Genomic DNA, 17,772 nt, shown 5'->3' with positions numbered 1-17,772 from the left:
ATCTGATTACTAAAACTCATAAAATATTTATCGCATGCAATCATCTCAGTCATCCAATCGTCATTTTAAGTATGACCCATAAAAATATAGCATCCAACTGAAATCTACTAGTATTAAATTAGTATGTTAAATTTTAATATGGAAAAACAAAATAGCAGAGGATGGTTTCGATCCATCGACCTCTGGGTTATGGGCCCAGCACGCTTCCGCTGCGCCACTCTGCTTTTGTCATCTGCAACACTGTTTCAATATGGATAAAACGGGTTAAGCAGTCATTATGGGCTACAGTTACACTAAGAAATTTTGCAGATTTTCGCAATGTTAAAACAATACTTCAAACTTTATAAGTAAATTTCACTTTTGCAAATACTTGTCACTAATACTAATATAAAATAGAAGCAAAGCTTATTGCAAATGTCCAACGTACACAGGTAAAAAAAATAGGCGTGTATTTTTCTGATTGAGACGGCTTAAGTATAAACCAACACGCTGTAGCATTGTAATGTGTAAAGTATGCTACCATAGTTTATGTGTTCATTATAATTTGGTTTGCTCCTATACCGACTTCACTTCTTTGATTCTTGTGTGGAACGTTGCATTATGGCACACAGCACCAAAATGTCCTCCTGCCCCTGACAGCACCAAAAACGCCTTGAGGGTAGAGCCACCTATGATCCAATCACAGCGTTCAGTTCAGATGGGCTGGTCCTTATACTTGTGTCTGCTGTCTTAATTTGCCAATTTACTCCAGCCATGCAGCGAGTTATTACCCAGACTCTTAGTATTATAAAGTATTCGGGTTTTAGGACGAAAGTCCTGTTTTCTTGTTACAGGCAGACCGCAGCCATGTCTACACTCATGATTAATCAGCCCAAGTACTCCTGGCTGAAAGAACTGGGACTGAAGGAGGAAAACGACGGAGTTTACAACGGGACTTGGGGAGGGAAAGGAGAGGTAAGAGGGAGGTGTTAGTACAGATAGAGATAAAAGAATGGCCTGCTAAAAATAATCTGAAACACGACAGCAAGGTAGGATTAACCCATTGAACGCGTTGATAAAAATAATAATGTTAAAATCATTGGCAACATGCACGCAGAAAACTTTGGCATCTTAACTGTTGTGATTATCTAAAGTTTAACCACCAGTGTCCCGAGTTATTTATTTCAACCCCGTAACACCGATTAGAACAGTTTCAAAACCAATGTCTGCTCATCCATCACATTTTTTGGGTATAGTTCAAAGAAGTGCATTTGTTGAATTAATTTTATTGTTAACTATTTAATTTTTAAAATAATAACCCTCTAATATTATTATAAAAAACTAGGAGGTGATTTTTTTTTTTCTTTCGAATAATTTCATTGGTAGTTTTAATTAAATAACAAATTCAGTCGGAAGTAATAATGATTATTTATCTATTCTGATTCTTGGAACATTGAGCTATGTTTCTTCTTATTTTGACAGGGTACCTGTCTGGTCATTTTTCTTTCAGTTTATGCAAAACATTGTACATCATTAAAAATAAATCTAGAGTAAACATTGGTGTGTTGTGTCTGTAATAAAGGATCCTAGATTACCAGCAATGGGTACTAAATTACTCTGTATTGTGCTTTACAAATGTGCCTCACTTCACCTTGGCTGGAGTGCCCATCCTAAGGGGTAGAGTGGGTAGTTTGGTCCTAGAACTCTGTGGTCATTGACTACACATTACTGCTGACAACCAATACCATCTGATCATGCTTTGCAGATACCCTGGACTGGTGACATATGAAATAGAACGTTCCCTAATACTGGTCTAGGCTCGACCACATTCCGGTCGTAACTCCAATCTAATCTCTACCTTTTGTAGGTCATCACCTCATACTGCCCTGCAAACAATGAGCCTATTGCCAAAGTCCGACAGGTACGTTCTTGGTTTGCTGTAAGTCATTATTTATTTGTATGTTGTTGTGGATATTGTTGTCCAATGGTTAAAGGATTCACATCCACGTTAGAATGGAAGATCAGCCATTGGGACACGCCCTTTGACCTTGGGGAAAATCACAGGTCCGAAGGGTACTAGGTGGAAGTGATGGGTTTGATGGACGCTGTTGAATGATTTCCAAATCAAATAACCTCTCTTGTATGTATGCAGCACAATGAAAATAAATATTCTGTTTACTGTTTATGTAATAAAAAAAATGCCAGTTCTGATTTTCTGCAGTGTAAAAATGTTCTGAGTAACATGCTGAAGTCTACTGCCAGAAAATATATGAACTAAACATTTTAGTCCTGGCCCCATTGTAAGGGCACTCCGGGCACCTTGGATGCGGATTGAAGTGCGGTTCGGTCTGCTTGGAGTGATATGTGAAACCTCTGAGAACCACGGGATCGCACCAGGGTGTGCATCAAACCAAGGCCCCGTACACACACAGCCTAAAAGCGGTTGCTGGTTCATCTTTGCTCTTAATACAGTTTAAGTACACACACAGTTTGATTGCAAAAGGCAGCGAGTACCACACTAGTTAATCCTGTTCAGAACAAGTGTGTGTGTGTGCATGCACTAAAACAACCGCAGTAGGTGCTCGTGGATTTCTGTGCAAGTAAAGATGTCATTGTTTGATGGACGCTGTTGAATGATTTCCAAATCAAATAACCTCTCTTGTATGTATGCAGCACAATGAAAATAAATATTCTGTTTACTGTTTATGTAATAAAAAAAATGCCAGTTCTGATTTTCTGCAGTGTAAAAATGTTCTGAGTAACATGCTGAAGTCTACTGCCAGAAAATATATGAACTAAACATTTTAGTCCTGGCCCCATTGTAAGGGCACTCCGGGCACCTTGGATGCGGATTGAAGTGCGGTTCGGTCTGCTTGGAGTGATATGTGAAACCTCTGAGAACCACGGGATCGCACCAGGGTGTGCATCAAACCAAGGCCCCGTACACACACAGCCTAAATGCGGTTGCTGGTTCATCTTTGCTCTTAATACAGTTTAAGTACACACACAGTTTGATTGCAAAAGGCAGCGAGTACCACACTAGTTAATCCTGTTCAGTGTGTGTGTGTGTGTGTGCATGCACTAAAACAACCGCAGTAGGTGCTCGTGGATTTCTGTGCAAGTAAAGATGTCATTGTTTGTCAGACATTTCCGTGTGATAAACATTGCTAAAATTTTTTATATATATTTAGGAGCCTGATGAGCCATGTTGATTTTGTAATATTAATGAACAGTAAATTCATAACAGTAGTATATAATATACTACATAACATATAATACTTTTTATTTAGTCAAAGTACAGTTGTATAGTATTCTGATGTAAGAAAAAAATATATTTTTGGTTTTCCAACTTAAATAAAACAATATGGGACATTTTGTGTCCCCAAACGCAACAGTGCGACTGCAGCTATTTTTTTTTTCACACTTAAGGAAAGGTCTCCGTAAATGACAAAGATTAATTTTTAATCCAGTCATTTGGAGACCGCTGAAGTCATTCCCACGGCCTTCTGGTCGGAAGATTGTCCAAATGTTTCGCTGTACCGACATGGTTCTGCAGATCGTCGCCACTGTATTTAGCAATGCAGAAAAAGCAAAATGGCGTCTCCACTGGTTTTGCAGAAAAGAGCAAAGCTGTGCTTGACGAGCTCTCGATCAATTTACGTATAGTACTTTCTTCCAAAATAATAAACAAACACAGCCTCCATGCTGACACCACACAGCCCGAGTTCAGTTGTTAGTTTAAACAGGGAGTGCACTCATTTCATTAATGAAAGGCATGTGTGCACAACAAACAACCTCAGCGAGTGCAGATTGTTAATACGGTTGTTCTGCTAATCGCAGTGTGTGTGTACGAGGCCTTGTGAACCAAGATCACTTGAAATGGTTGCCTCGTTTCGCTTGGAAGTGGACTCGATACGTTTGCCACTTTGCTTTGTTTCAACTTTTTGCGATATGAAACAAAACGTATTCCAGTTCACTAGGACACTTTGGTTCATCCACATTAGTTCTTTCAGTGCTGAGTTAGTTTTTCCAGTGCTTAAACCTGAAAAAAAAAAAGTTAGTTTGCAAGTGAACCGCGAAAGTTTCCTAAAGGTCAGAGAACGCCATTTGTGCTAAATTGTGTTCTGGTTTTGTGATGTGAATGATACTGGGATCTTGCTAATGACCAACAAATGAATTTGATTTATCAAAAGGCTCCAGCTAAATCTGTTTAAGTACAGATCACATATTTAAATAGCTTATCAAGTTCAACTAAAAGTTTCATCCTCTGATCAATCTGTTACAAAAAACAATTACAGTGCAGTTAATGTTATACTTTTGCCATAGATGTTTAGTATGATCTTGTGGGTAGTAATCTGTGTTTCCTTTCCAGGCGACTATGCAGGAATATGAAGAAAGTGTGAAAAAGGCAAAGGATGCGTGGAAAGTTTGGGCAGATGTAAGTAGAGTCACTTTTTTTCACTGGGTAATGTAGATGAACACTTAACATATTGTGAAATTGAACTTTAATACTATACTTGAACATTATTTTTTGTAGATTCCAGCACCAAAACGTGGAGAAATTGTAAGACAAATTGGAGATGCTTTAAGAAAGAAGAGTAAAGTTCTGGGCAGCCTGGTAAGATCTGATCTAAATCATTAGCTAAGTTTATGATATAAAAAATGAGAGCTCAGGTTTCTAGTGGTAACAAACATTCGTGACCTGAAGGTGCAATCAACTGTTCCTCATAACACTACAGACATTTCACTGCATCTACAAGTATTGATAGCAAGTACATAGATGTTTTGGGGGAGCACTGTGTTAACACAAGCTGCAACTGAGTGTTCCATTAGTTGTAAACAAATGTATAAACCAGTAATGCATAATAGAAACATCCATACAAGAAACAAGCAGCATATGCACTGCGAACACACTTGCATAAATATCATCTCCGAGAAAAGCTACCCCCCCTCCTCCTTTCTATGGAGTATTTGTTTAATCAGCCTGCTACTCTGCTCCCTGTTTCTCAGAGAGGCTTTTCAACTAGTCTTTATTTCACTGCAGCTCACCTGTTTGTCTTTGTTTGATTATTGATTTTCAAGTTTTCTTTTTATTTCTGCATTTATTTTCACTAGGTTTCCTTGGAAATGGGCAAGATCTTTGTTGAAGGTGTCGGAGAAGTCCAGGAGTACATAGACGTCTGTGACTATGCTGTCGGCCTCTCTCGAATGATCGGCGGACCTGTGCTACCGTCTGAAAGTGAGTTGCAACTTGACAAAAGACACATTCGTTATAGTCAGTTTGGAATTGCAGTAACAGACAAACATTGTTTTTTGGAGTTAACGTGTCTTTTATTTGCGTAACATTGTGACCGTCTGATTACGACAACAGTGTACATTTTGTTCCCCTCATCATTGTACTTTGTGTGTGGATTTCAGTAGTGTATGACAGGATTACGGATTTAATAGTTTATCTGGTTAATAGTTACATTTTTTTACTTTTTTACAGTACTTGTGTACTTATGTAACATACTGTTTTTACAAGGTTAAAACAAAGGATCTTGAATGTATAACAGAGCAGATATAAAGTAGCTCCTTGGAGAACATGCACATTGAATTGCTACTTTGGCCCTATATGGTAGTATAAAGTTAAGTTTAATTTCCAATTTGTAGGAGAAGGAATTAAATCAACATACAGTGCTACCCCGTTATAATGCAGTTGTCGGGGTCCATAATTAAGAGACCACATTGTTTGTGTTTCACCTTATAACAAATATTGGCATTTTTGTTCCCAAAGTGATTTACAATGCCCACAAGGCAAATTAATATTGCAGCATACAGTGGAAAATTAAAGAAGGGGACACACAAATTTGCAGGTACTCGAATCCACGGTTTATTGGATGATTATTCCCGACCCCTGTTCAAAAACAAGAAACAGTCTTGCACTCTGACACAGCAGCTTGCCTCACTCAGCTCTGCCCTCATTGGTGTGGGCACCCCCCTATGTGCTTTCATGGACCCGCCTCCCTGTTGACGTTTCAATGACGCATACAGTTGTAATTACATCATTCAAATATATGCATTCGTAAAATGGTACTTATTATATTATATGGCCCACAGTGTGATTTGTACAAATAATAAACTTCCATTCTTTGGCAATTTAGCTTTCTTGTATTGTTTTTGTTTAAGGTATTTAGGTTCACAGTTACATACAGCATTTCAAATTGTAATACTACGTACTTCGTTTACAAAGTACTGGTTTCCATTGTCCCTTGGAGTCCGCTATAAGTGGAGTGCACCTTCATTGATTAATAACAGAACGACTGACCTTCCTTAAAAAACAATAGTAGAGCAGTGTCCGGTTTGCTGTATAATAAAGTGTAATGTGTTTTTTATTTCCAGGACCAGGCCATGCCCTGATTGAACAGTGGAATCCAGTTGGTCTTGTTGGAATCATTACTGCATTTAACTTCCCTGTAGCTGTTTATGGTTGGAATAATGCCATAGCGCTGATCTCTGGAAACGTCTGTCTGTGGTATGGGAATAGCTAGACTTTGCATAGGTATAGTGGTACATATATATTATATACAGTACCAAGAAAAAGTTTGCGAACCCCAGTGATAATTATGGAAATTCCATAGTTTTACCATGGTAGCCTTATTTTAATCAAAACCTTTTCTTAAATATCCAATAGGGTTTATGTTAACCAATAGCATGTCTTTTGAAACAAAATGATGTATGAATTAGAGTAATTAAGATTCAGGGTATGTGAAAAAGTAAGTGAACCCCTGGTTTTATCAGCTCAATTAAGGGGATAATTAGAATCAGGTATTTAAATAATTGGGTAGATCTTCAGGGGTGAGTTTGGGAGGACCCACCCTATATAAAGATTAGAAACTTTGTGAGTTTGGTCTTCACCATACAGGTGTGTGGAAACACGTCATGCCACGATCAAAAAATCTCTGAGGACCTCAGAAAAACGGTTATTGATGCTCTTCAGTCTAGAAAGGGTTGCAAAACCATTTCTAAGGATTTGGGGCTCCACCAATCTGCTGTCAGTTAGATAGTCTACAAATGAAGAAAGTTCAAGACCATAGTCACTCTACCCAGGAGCAGTCATCCTTCCAAAATCTTTCCAAGAACAAACCGTAAAATCATCAAGGAAGTCACAAAGGACCCCACAGTAACATCCAAGGATCTGCAGGCCACTCTCGTCTTGGCTAATGTGAGTGTTCATGACTCAACTATCAGAAAAAGACTGAACAAGAATGGTGTTCATGGAAGGACAGCCAGGAGGAAACCACTGCTCTCTAAAAAGAACATTACTGCCCGTCTGAAGTTCGCCAAAGAGCACATAGATGATCCTCAAGACTTCTGGAACAGTGTTCTCTGGACAGACGAGTCAATGTTAGAATTTTTTTGCCTCAATGAGAAACGTTGTTATGTTTGGCGAAAACCAAACACTGCGTTCAAACAGAAGAACTTCATCCCAACCGTCAAGCATGGTGGAGGGAGTGTGATGGTTTGGGGCTGCTTTGCTGCCTCAGGACCTGGATGGCTTGCCGTCATTGACACAACCACGAATTCTGCATTGTATCAGAAGATTCTAGAGGAGAATGTCAGGTGATCCGTCCATGAGCTGCAGCTGAACTGAAAGTGGGTCATGCAGCAAGACAATGATCCTAAACATATTTCTTCTGGCTGCAGAAGAAGAAATTCCGCGTTTTAGAATGGCCTAGTCGAAGTCTGGACCTAAACCCCATCGAAATGTTGTGGCAGGACCTGAAGTGAGCTGTCCATGCAAGGAAGCCCTCAAATGTCACCAAGTTGAAGCAGTTCTGTAGGGAGGAAGGGGCCAAAATTCCTCAAAACTGATGTGAGAGACTGACCAACAGTTACAGGAAATGCCTAGTTGAAGTCATTGCTGCTCAGGGGGTTGCCCCCATTTACTGAATCTAAAATTTTCACATTTTCACACATGGATATTTTACGTTGAATCATTTGTGGATAAATAAATGTAGAAAAAGTATCATGTTTTTGTGTAATTTGTTTAATCAGGTTATCTTTATAGGTCTTAGATTAAGATTAAGATCTAATAACATTTTAGGTTTGAAATATGTGAAAAGGGATTCACAAACTTTATATATATACACACACATACATACAGTGTAATAAACTTCATACAGTTTATCGGATAAAAAAACAGAAATGCAGAATTTGTTGGAAATTAATATCTGAAAGCTCTGTACTGATTGTACCTTTGTTTTCAATTAATAGGAAAGGAGCACCCACAACTCCATTAACCAGTGTAGCAGTCACAAAGTAAGTACTGTTTAGTGTACCATTACCATCACCTTGAGTAAATTTCTGTTTTTCCAGTAGTTCCATTCAAAAAGTGCATAATAATTAGAAACTTTGAGAAGTCTTTAGTGTTATTTGAGATATTGTGTATATTTTTTTCATGTCGAGTGAATCTTGTGTTACTGCATTATGAACCAGATCTGGGATGTACTGGAAATTTTAGAATTATACTTTTTTTTTTTTTTTTTTTGTGTGTAGATGTTTACATAAGGTTCTTGCCCATGTCTAAAGCAGTGTTTTAAAAATATTATCAGTACATATTAATGTTACTTAGCTAGCATTCACCTTGTATATTTTTTTCCCTCCAATCATGTTTTAGAATTGTTGCAGAGGTTTTGGAAGAGAATAAACTACCAGGTGCTATTTGTTCTATGACCTGTGGGGGAGCCGATATTGGGTAAGATTTCATTTCTAATCCTTGGTCACATTTGCCAAGCATTACTGTTGCACGACAGTTGTAGTGTACTGGAAATTTCAGGTGCAGTGTTCGTCTTTGTTCAGAATGCATTTAAGACCTGCAGTGTTTCAGATGAGCAAGACATTAAACCTTATTGTTTTATTGGTTGGTGTTGCTGTGTTTAATCAAGTGGTGTGTCCTCTTCAGAACTGCCCTTGCCAAGGATGAGCGAGTGGACCTTGTATCCTTCACTGGCAGCACCAATGTGGGGAAGCAGGTAGCCCTGACTGTACAGGAGCGATTTGGTGAGTTTTGATTCTAGATTCTCAGTGGCTTCGTTTACAGTTTAAAAACTCCAAATTCTCTCTCCAGTGTCATGAAAATATGACATGGCGCGTACAATCCTCACACTGTAGGAAATGCATTGGCAAAATATGGTACGACTAAAAAGGATGGGTAAATAGCCTTCTCGGGATGAGCTAAGGTGTTTCTTTTTTGTTTGTTTGTTTTTTTTGTATGGCAACATGTCTGAAAGTCATACCATATATACTCTGTCCCTAAATGTTTCCAGGTAAATAAAGGCGTGTGCGTGTGCGTGTGCGTGTGTGTTTAATTGAGGTTACTCTTTAATAGCTCAAAGTGCATAGTATTCTCCCACTGTAGTCTGCTTTTGTTTTGTTACATTAGATCAGTCACTTGGTCCCTTCCTGTCTGTAATGAAAGTGATACAATTGAAAATAAAGTGCTATCTTATAGTATCTCATTTGATTTTCCCATCAATAATGAAATATTGAGAGCAATGAATTAGTGAAGGCTTGTTGCACAATGAATTATAGAACACGTGCAAGGTGCTGTCAACATGGCCTAAGTGTGGCTTAACCAAATGTGTTTAATTATTGAATTGTGAATTATCGAAACATGAAACAACGAGGGAGCACTATGTAAGCTTTAGCAAAAGCATCTGCCCTGAGTTAATTTATTTCTAAAGGAGTCCAAAAGATCATAGTTCTTCCTTTTTTGTCTCCCGGCAGGACGGCAGTTGTTGGAGCTTGGTGGGAACAATGCCATAATAGGTAAGTTTACTTTGTTAGTGAATTATTAAAACAGGATAAAGTGTTCCTGTCACCAATTAAAATATATTGGATTAATATCTAATATTAGCATGTGCTACAGTAACCCCATTATGAAGTAGATGCCCGTCTTGGCATGATTTTTTGTAGTGCTTCTTCATTTAACACAAAGCATTGTGCATCAGCAGTAAAAACAGAGCCACTTCACATTAAACAAGATATTGTAATTTGGAAAGGGGTACAAAATATGAATATGGCCTACTAGTATGACATCATGAAGTCATTTACTCGCTAATGTTTGACAATTTTGTGTATTGTCAGTTTTAAACTGCAGTTGTGACAAGTAGTTCACACACAAGAAAAAGCTCAGTTGCTGTAAAAGAAGAATGATCCATCAACCTTCATACATCTGCTTTATATTTTCGTAGTTTTCGAGGATGCTGACCTGAACCTTGTGATACCGTCGGCTTTGTTTGCTGCTATGGGAACTGCAGGACAGCGATGCACAACAACTAGGCGATTGGTAGGATTTGAGGCCTATTTTTTTAAAATAATTTAAAATAAACAAAGTTTGTCAAGAAAGCAGTAACGTGGTGATGAGTGAGTTCGCTTTGACTTGTGAAATACTATGGCTGTAATTTTCTCATGCCATTTTGGTAGTACCTCTCAGGTAGTGTGGGTTTCAATGTAGTTTGTGTCCGTGTTCCAATTTGGCCTTGCGTGACTAATGATATTGTGCTGCTTTCTTACACTGGGTTTCCACAGAGTTTTTAGTTTGTGTTGAAGCACCGCAAGTGCAGCCTGTCTCATTCCCACCAAAAAAAGAATAATAAAATACAGGAAACAAAAGAAAACAGAAATGGCGTTACACACACATACACATGAAAATAAATATTATATATATATATATTCCTCAAGAAAGCGCTGTGTACTATCCTTGCATTATTTGCTAAATATTTTTTGACTGCATATATATTTTATTATAAACCTGTTAAACACATACATATACAATATATGCAAGTTTTCCACCAGAACTGTAACTTCAGTAATTTTGATTCTTATAGTCTATGAGCTGAGCTAAAATACCAGCACTCTAGGTTAGTAATTAATAAACGATCCATATCCATGTTTAGTAGAGTACATTTTTTAAATACTGGTCGTAAATCTGCAATTGGCTACCCTACTCGCCCACGCTCAAGGTAGAGCTTGAACCTGTATAAAATATGCAAATGTTTCCATTTCTTTAACGTTTGTTTTTTGAAGTCCACTAGTTCAAACTCTTAACTTTTCTTGAGTGTTTTATATTACTGGTAATGAAGCAACATTGTAAAAATGTGTGTATATCTGATAAATTATACTGCATCGAGTCTATAATGTTGAGGTAAACCGAACGCATTTATCAGTTTTGCATATATATTTAACAAAGCTAGTTTTACTTGTTTGCAGACACTGTAATATGTGAACAGTAACAAACATTATAATTATTATAGCTAATAGTGTAAGGATTATAGCCCACATTGCCAAACAGATAACACAGCAATAACAACCCATGATGTCACTCAGAACACAAAGCCAGAGCACTTGTAGTTTGCATTAATTTCTTTCTAATCGCTCTTCCGGCGGTTATCAGAGGCACACCCCTGATATCAAACCTGAGTGTAGAGTGGGCATCTTCAAAATACCTTTTGAAAAAGACTTAAAACTTTAAGTGTAAAAAAAGTTATCAGGATGTTGGCAATGAAAAGAAAAGTGACAGGTATGTTATTTAAACAGTATGTGTCTTTTTGAACAAATTCATGGAATGTTGTTTGTTTTTTTTTAATTTTAAGTTCTTACATGAAAGTGTTCACGATGTAGTGGTTGAAAAATTAGCCAAGGCCTACAAGCAAGTCCGAATCGGCGATCCTTGGGACCGTAAGTACATTCTAATTTGACAGTGATTTATTCATTTTGACTTGGCTTTCCTTAGTGTGTGTGTGTATATATAATAGGGAAGTATTTTTGTAATCAGGGTTTCCAGGCTATTGCTATTCCAGGTTTACTCGCACATTCGGATATTGTTCTATTGAACCCAGATTAGCCTGGCCCAGAAAGCTTTCTGAAGATCATGTGGGTGAATGATGTGAGAACTCAAAGAGTTTGCATTTTGAAAATATGAGGGAAGACACTATACTGGGTCAAATTTAAATTTGTTTTAGAAAGCACATTTCAATTATAATAGATGGAGAAACAATCCGCTTCATTGTAATACTTTCCTGTAAACTGGGAAATTCGAAAACTGTGCTGCAAGTGCAGTAATTTGAACGTGTGTTAACCTAACCTTCTCTGCACTATACTGTATCAGCAATGACTGTACTTCAGTTTTAGTTTGAATTCGAGATTTACCGCTTTTAAATTGAAAACTGCAGCAGAGCAAGACAGGTTATTTTCAAGGACCTCTGTAGGTAGGAGAGAAAATGTATTGATTAGCTTTCTGTAACTTAAAGTGTACAGGGTGTGGAGATCTATGCAACAATCAGACATCACACTGAGTCTGTCTTGGACTATTGAAAGCATGGGTTTTCATCATTTTTCCTGTTTGTGTTCACAGCTAGTACTATGTACGGACCTCTCCACACCAAACAGGCAGTAGACATGTACTTGGCTGCAGTTGATCAAGCCAAACAGCAAGGGGGCACTGTGGTGTATGGAGGAAAGGTAGGCAGCAGAGTGGTATTTCTAAAATAGCGTGTATCATATTTAAAAAAAAATTATAAAACATCTTTTTAGGACTATTGCATCCTAAGTCTTTAACATTTATATTGGAAACTATGTTGCTGATCAATAAGGTAACACTTTGTTTCTATTAATAAATAAATAAATAAATAAATAAATAATGTTTTAGGTGATCGATCGACCTGGAAACTACGTGGAGCCCACAATTGTCACTGGTCTTGCCCACAATGCACCTATTGTCCACACAGAAACATTTGCCCCGATCCTGTATGTGCTCAAGTTCAAGGTAAGAACCTTTGCAAACTATTCTTGGCTGCAGTAATAACATTTTAGCAACGGTCATCATCCCTAATGTACAGCCACTTGAACTTCGCTGGCACCACTTGTGGAGAGAAATAAGTTTGGTAACAATCCCCAGCTGATTATTGACCCAGAACTTGTGGTTGTGGATATGCGATACAAATAGCAAACCTGATAAAAAGAAAAAAAATGTACAGAAATGTACAGTAAGTATTCTGAATGCTAGTCAACCTGCTGTGTTTTAAATTCCTTCCTCTGGTGTAACGATAGCCATTTCAAGGTAGCATCATAATAACAAAAACTTAGGTGTGACTGGCAATGCTAATGTAAGGTGAAACACATCCAGGCAATCTTAACAAATCTACACATCTTCTGTGATCTATGAGCTGAGCTGCATGATAGGCCAGTGGAGCAGTTAAGGCTATCCTACAGAGGTTCAGGTGGCTAATGGTACTTAAATGAGCTCTCGTTCTTGTGAGAACAGGTCTAGCCTATCTTTACACTGGTATTTCAGCCAGCAAATACATTATTCTTCCTTAAAGTAGAAACACCTAACAGAGCATGTGTGTGGTAATGGACACATTCTGTCCATATGTAACACCTGTCACATTTCATAAGGTGCACATTATATGTAAGTGTTGTTGATGTGTGATATTTTACCCTGAAAATCCTGTGAATTTTTGAAGGAAACAAAACAGAAATAATAGTTCCTTGACTTGCAATAATACTAAACAATTAGGTGCAGTTCCTTCTGTTTTATTTAGGCTGAAAATGATATACCCAGTAATGGCCATCACAAATCAAGAATACGAAATAAAAATAGCAAGTCCAGCCAAAAAAATAAAAAAGGTGTTGCTTGCCATTTACCTTACAACCACGAAGCAATTCATTTAACAAGGATTGCTTGCTTTTTTTTTTTAACACTTTGTATTTTTTAGTTTTATATTTCTCAGTATTGCACAGTTTATAGACATAGTTTATTTACACACTTGCCTATTGCTTTTCTCTTACTTATTCATTCATATCGTGATTGGCCTTGGCATATTGTGTCCGGCTCCGTCTTAGAGAACACTTCTCTTGCTTCCCTAGGGGTGTTCTTAGGCAGAGGCTACTGTGTTTGAAAGTATAGTGCATTGCATCAGTATGCAGTGCTCCCCCTTTATAACACTGTAGCCGGGAGCCATAGTCAAGAGACAGTGCTGTATGTGTTCCATATTGATACGAGGATACTAGTGTTAGTGTAATAGCATTATGGGGTCAATGGGAGCCATGACTGTACCACCTTCTAACCTGTTCCACAGTGTGACAGGACAGCTTTGTAGCGACATCCCCAGACCAGGAAGCTGACCAGAGGCAGATACTTGCGGGGTTGAAAGCGCTGGTGCACGTTTTTATTCAAACAAAAAATAAATCGAAACACTGCACGCAGAGCAAAATAAAAAGGACCAACAAAACAAGTCACGAACACCATCAACAGCAGCACAGTAAAAGTAACAGACGCAAGGGCCAAAATAAAAGGTTTAAACAAAACAATAATAGAGTGCTGTCAGGCTGGGCATTCGCCTTCACTGACTACCCCAGAATAAAACATAGTTTAATCCACAGGTTACACTCGCCCAAGCACCAACCTCCCAAACAAAGGATTTCCCCATAAATACCATGTGGTTGGAGCCTAATTAACCATTAATCATTCAATTAAGGCCCCAGCCACATTCTCACATGTATTTGACAGGGATAGGAGTTAACCCCATCCCTGCCAACCACTATCACCAATACACAAACCAACACTATTTACAAGCAGGGCCCTGCCCTGCTGCACACAGTATGAAGGGCTGCCTTACAGAGAGGGAGTACTGTACTTATGATCAGATATTATGTATGTCCTGTGACAGAGCTGATAGTGACAGTTTTAGTGTTTTACTAAACGATAATAATCTCTATTCATTTTAGGATGTATCATGTCAACTAAAATGCACTAAGTTACAATTAAGCTTCAAAGTGTTCCTAAGCAGTAATATTTCTTCCTGCAGACAGAGGAAGAAGCTTTTGCAAGGAACAATGAAGTAAAACAAGGACTGTCCAGCAGCATCTTCACTACCGATATGGGCAAAGTGTTCCGCTGGCTGGGGTAAAGTGTTATTGTACACTTAAAATTGATTGTAGAGGGATTGTTTCATTGGCTCTGGCACTCCTTGATGGGTCTGAATACTTATGCAAGGCACTATATATATATATATATATATATATATATATATTATATATATATATATATATATATATATATATATATATATATATATAAATATGGAGTATGGATGGTTTCAGATACATTTTGTATGTTAGAATGTCTTGTTTTTTTTGTAGCCCAAATGTCATTGTTTGAGATATCTGTAAATTACAATTTGTTGTAGAGTTCTGTCTAAATAATTGCAAATTACTATTTTGTAAGTCTAGCACTAGATTACAGTGCTGTCTGTTGATGTTTCATTAGGTCAGACTTCGATAACATTCTCCAACCTTTTTTTTTTTTTTTTCCCCCTAGACCCAAAGGATCAGATTGTGGAATTGTAAATGTGAACATTCCCACTAGTGGGGCTGAAATTGGAGGAGCTTTTGGTAAGCCAGACAATGGGCAAGGCCATCTGTTTTGTCATTTTTGTGAATGAAATCCAGTTCATTTCCTGGAAAGGATAGGGTATTTAACTGGTAGTCTTTTAAAAAGTATTCCCAGACAAGTGCACACAACAGTATACATTTACAAAAGGTATGCTTCTTTTTTACTAGTTGTTTTCATTTATTTGTAGGTGGTGAAAAGCACACAGGTGGCGGACGAGAGTCCGGAAGTGATGCATGGAAACAGTACATGAGGAGATCCACCTGGTAAGTGTGCAGTCCAGATACAGGACCGTTACACAGCCTTTACTACCGTGTTAACTTTGCACTGCGCCTTTTGTTTTTGTAAAATTAATTTAGCATGAGGGTTAAATGCTTTGGGAATACGGCCTTTAGTGATCTCACAATATTGGAACACGTTGTTGAAGTTTTTTGTGAATCATCTAGGCTTTTGAAGGGTGGGTGCTTGTCACAAAGACGGCTGTAGTGGGTGATGTCAGACCAGAAACAGGAATTGGGAAATAAACAACAGAGAGGTGGAGTTGGGTGGAGCTGAGCAATTGGTTTCTCTCAGCATTCAATAGTGAACAGACAGAAAATAAAAGGTTGTAAAGACAAACAAAACACAGGACACGGTAGTTTCGCCAAAATAAATAGACAAACAAAATGGACTACACAGACAAACATGGTGAGCTGATATTTTAACTATTATTATTATTCCAATTATTATTACCTCCATCTCCAATCTCGTTCTCCACTCACCGAACACACAACCCTGAGTGAGTGAAAACATGCTGCTTTTATGCAGCTGTACCGAGACTCGATTGCTAATCAGTCATTAAATACAGTAAATACAGTATAATCGTAAATCTCGAAAAACTATTCACTTCTAAATCTTTTGTAGTCATTTTTGTATTACTTTAGTATAAATACATGTTAATTTGGATTCATATGTTGTTTTTTTCTGACTTTATGTGAACGAAAAAACACACATTTGCCCATTTTCCCATTGGAAATAGTGATATTTTGAAATATCACTGTCCTGCTCACAAAAGCAAAGTTTGTGGGGAATGATAGCCATTTTCTCTACTTTTGAGGCATAAGCAATTAGGAAATAACACTTACTACCCAGGAACAAAAAAAAAAAAAAAAAAAATTGTTACACGGTGTTATGTATGAATTAGACAAACAATGAGTAATTAAGATTCAGGGTATGTGAAAAAGTAATTGAACCCCTGGTTATATCCATTCAATTGAAGGGGATAATTAGAATAAAGTGTTTAAATAATTAGGTAGATCTTCAGGGGTGAGTTTGGGAGGCCCCACCTCTATATAAAGATCGAAAACTTTATCAGTTTGGGCTTCACCATACAGGTGTGTGGAAACATGTCATGCCACGTTATTTGGTTCATGTAATGTGACTTGGTCTACTGTTCTAGAGGGCATTTCTGGTAGTTACCATTGTTCATGTACAGTAGCACTAGATGGCTCTAATTAACTTTTTTTTTTTGTTTGTTTGTTTCAGCACCATCAATTACAGCAAGGAGCTGCCTCTTGCCCAGGGAATCAAATTTGAGTGAAAATAAAGATCTGAAACTCCCCCAAACCTCCAGCACTTCTATAAGCTTTAAAAGGGAGAATACAAATCATGTTCTCCTACAAGCTGTCATTAAACCCATGATGTCTCAATTTGGGGGAAAAAAAAAACTGCTTTAAAAATAATGTCATATTAATGATTGTTCTGGCATTAGTTACTCTTGTCATTTTAAAAATTATACAGTTCTTCATACAGTTCCCTTGATGTTGTCATCTGTGCACTGCCTGAGTTGGAATAGTGTGCTGATTTATGTAGGTAGCATTTTTAATACAGATTCTGTCTATACATCTAGTCGTGCTGTTTGTCCAATGGACACTAATTATTTGTTTTGACATACAGTACCAGAATGGGAAGTAAGATGTTTGTTTGAGATGAGTTGTCATAACCTGCGTTATCAAATGTTTTCTACTCCTTTATGTACCTGTTATGCAGCATTGATTTACAGGGAGAAAGTTTGTAAACTGAAATAAATCTTGCATTTATTTTGAACGAATGTATGAATGATTTTATTTTGATGAATAGTTGGTGTGGCTGCACTAGAAAAACAAAATACCTTGAGATAAAACCAGCTTTGAAATCAAATTTCAGGTTTTTGGCTGGACTAGACCAGAAAGCCTATATATTGTTCTCTATATCGGAAGCATCACATTTTAAGATTTGCTTGACAATATGTAGCAGGATTATGTCAATAATGAGTCTTAGTCAAATAGTGCAAACATGAACAACAATAATACACTTTCAGTCTTACAAGTGGGACCTTT

The 17,772-nt window shown here is 37.6% G+C and overlaps 1 protein-coding gene and 1 non-coding gene across 2 annotated transcripts; one reads left to right on the top strand and one right to left on the bottom strand.

Annotated features, from left to right (window-relative positions):
• Positions 1–152: 152 nt before the first annotated feature.
• trnam-cau lies at positions 153–224 on the bottom strand. The gene has a single exon. It is a non-coding gene; the product is annotated as a tRNA-Met (tRNA).
• Positions 225–729: 505 nt separating this feature from the next.
• On the top strand, positions 730–17,111 carry LOC121315548 (alpha-aminoadipic semialdehyde dehydrogenase-like). The gene is made up of 18 exons (XM_041249732.1): positions 730–954; positions 1,847–1,900; positions 4,352–4,417; positions 4,517–4,597; positions 5,095–5,218; positions 6,361–6,493; positions 8,236–8,280; positions 8,639–8,716; positions 8,924–9,021; positions 9,748–9,789; positions 10,215–10,309; positions 11,616–11,700; positions 12,377–12,483; positions 12,671–12,787; positions 14,832–14,929; positions 15,344–15,417; positions 15,606–15,681; positions 16,940–17,111. Exons 1-18 carry the CDS (start codon positions 754–756, stop codon positions 16,992–16,994), a joined length of 1,629 nt encoding a protein of 542 aa, XP_041105666.1. The 5' UTR covers positions 730–753; the 3' UTR covers positions 16,995–17,111.
• Positions 17,112–17,772: the final 661 nt, after the last annotated feature.

The sequence above is a fragment of the Polyodon spathula genome, chromosome 1, assembly GCF_017654505.1.
Source record: "Polyodon spathula isolate WHYD16114869_AA chromosome 1, ASM1765450v1, whole genome shotgun sequence".
Classification (NCBI taxonomy): Eukaryota; Metazoa; Chordata; class Actinopteri; order Acipenseriformes; family Polyodontidae; genus Polyodon; species Polyodon spathula.
This window is presented reverse-complemented; position numbering and strand designations above follow the sequence as displayed.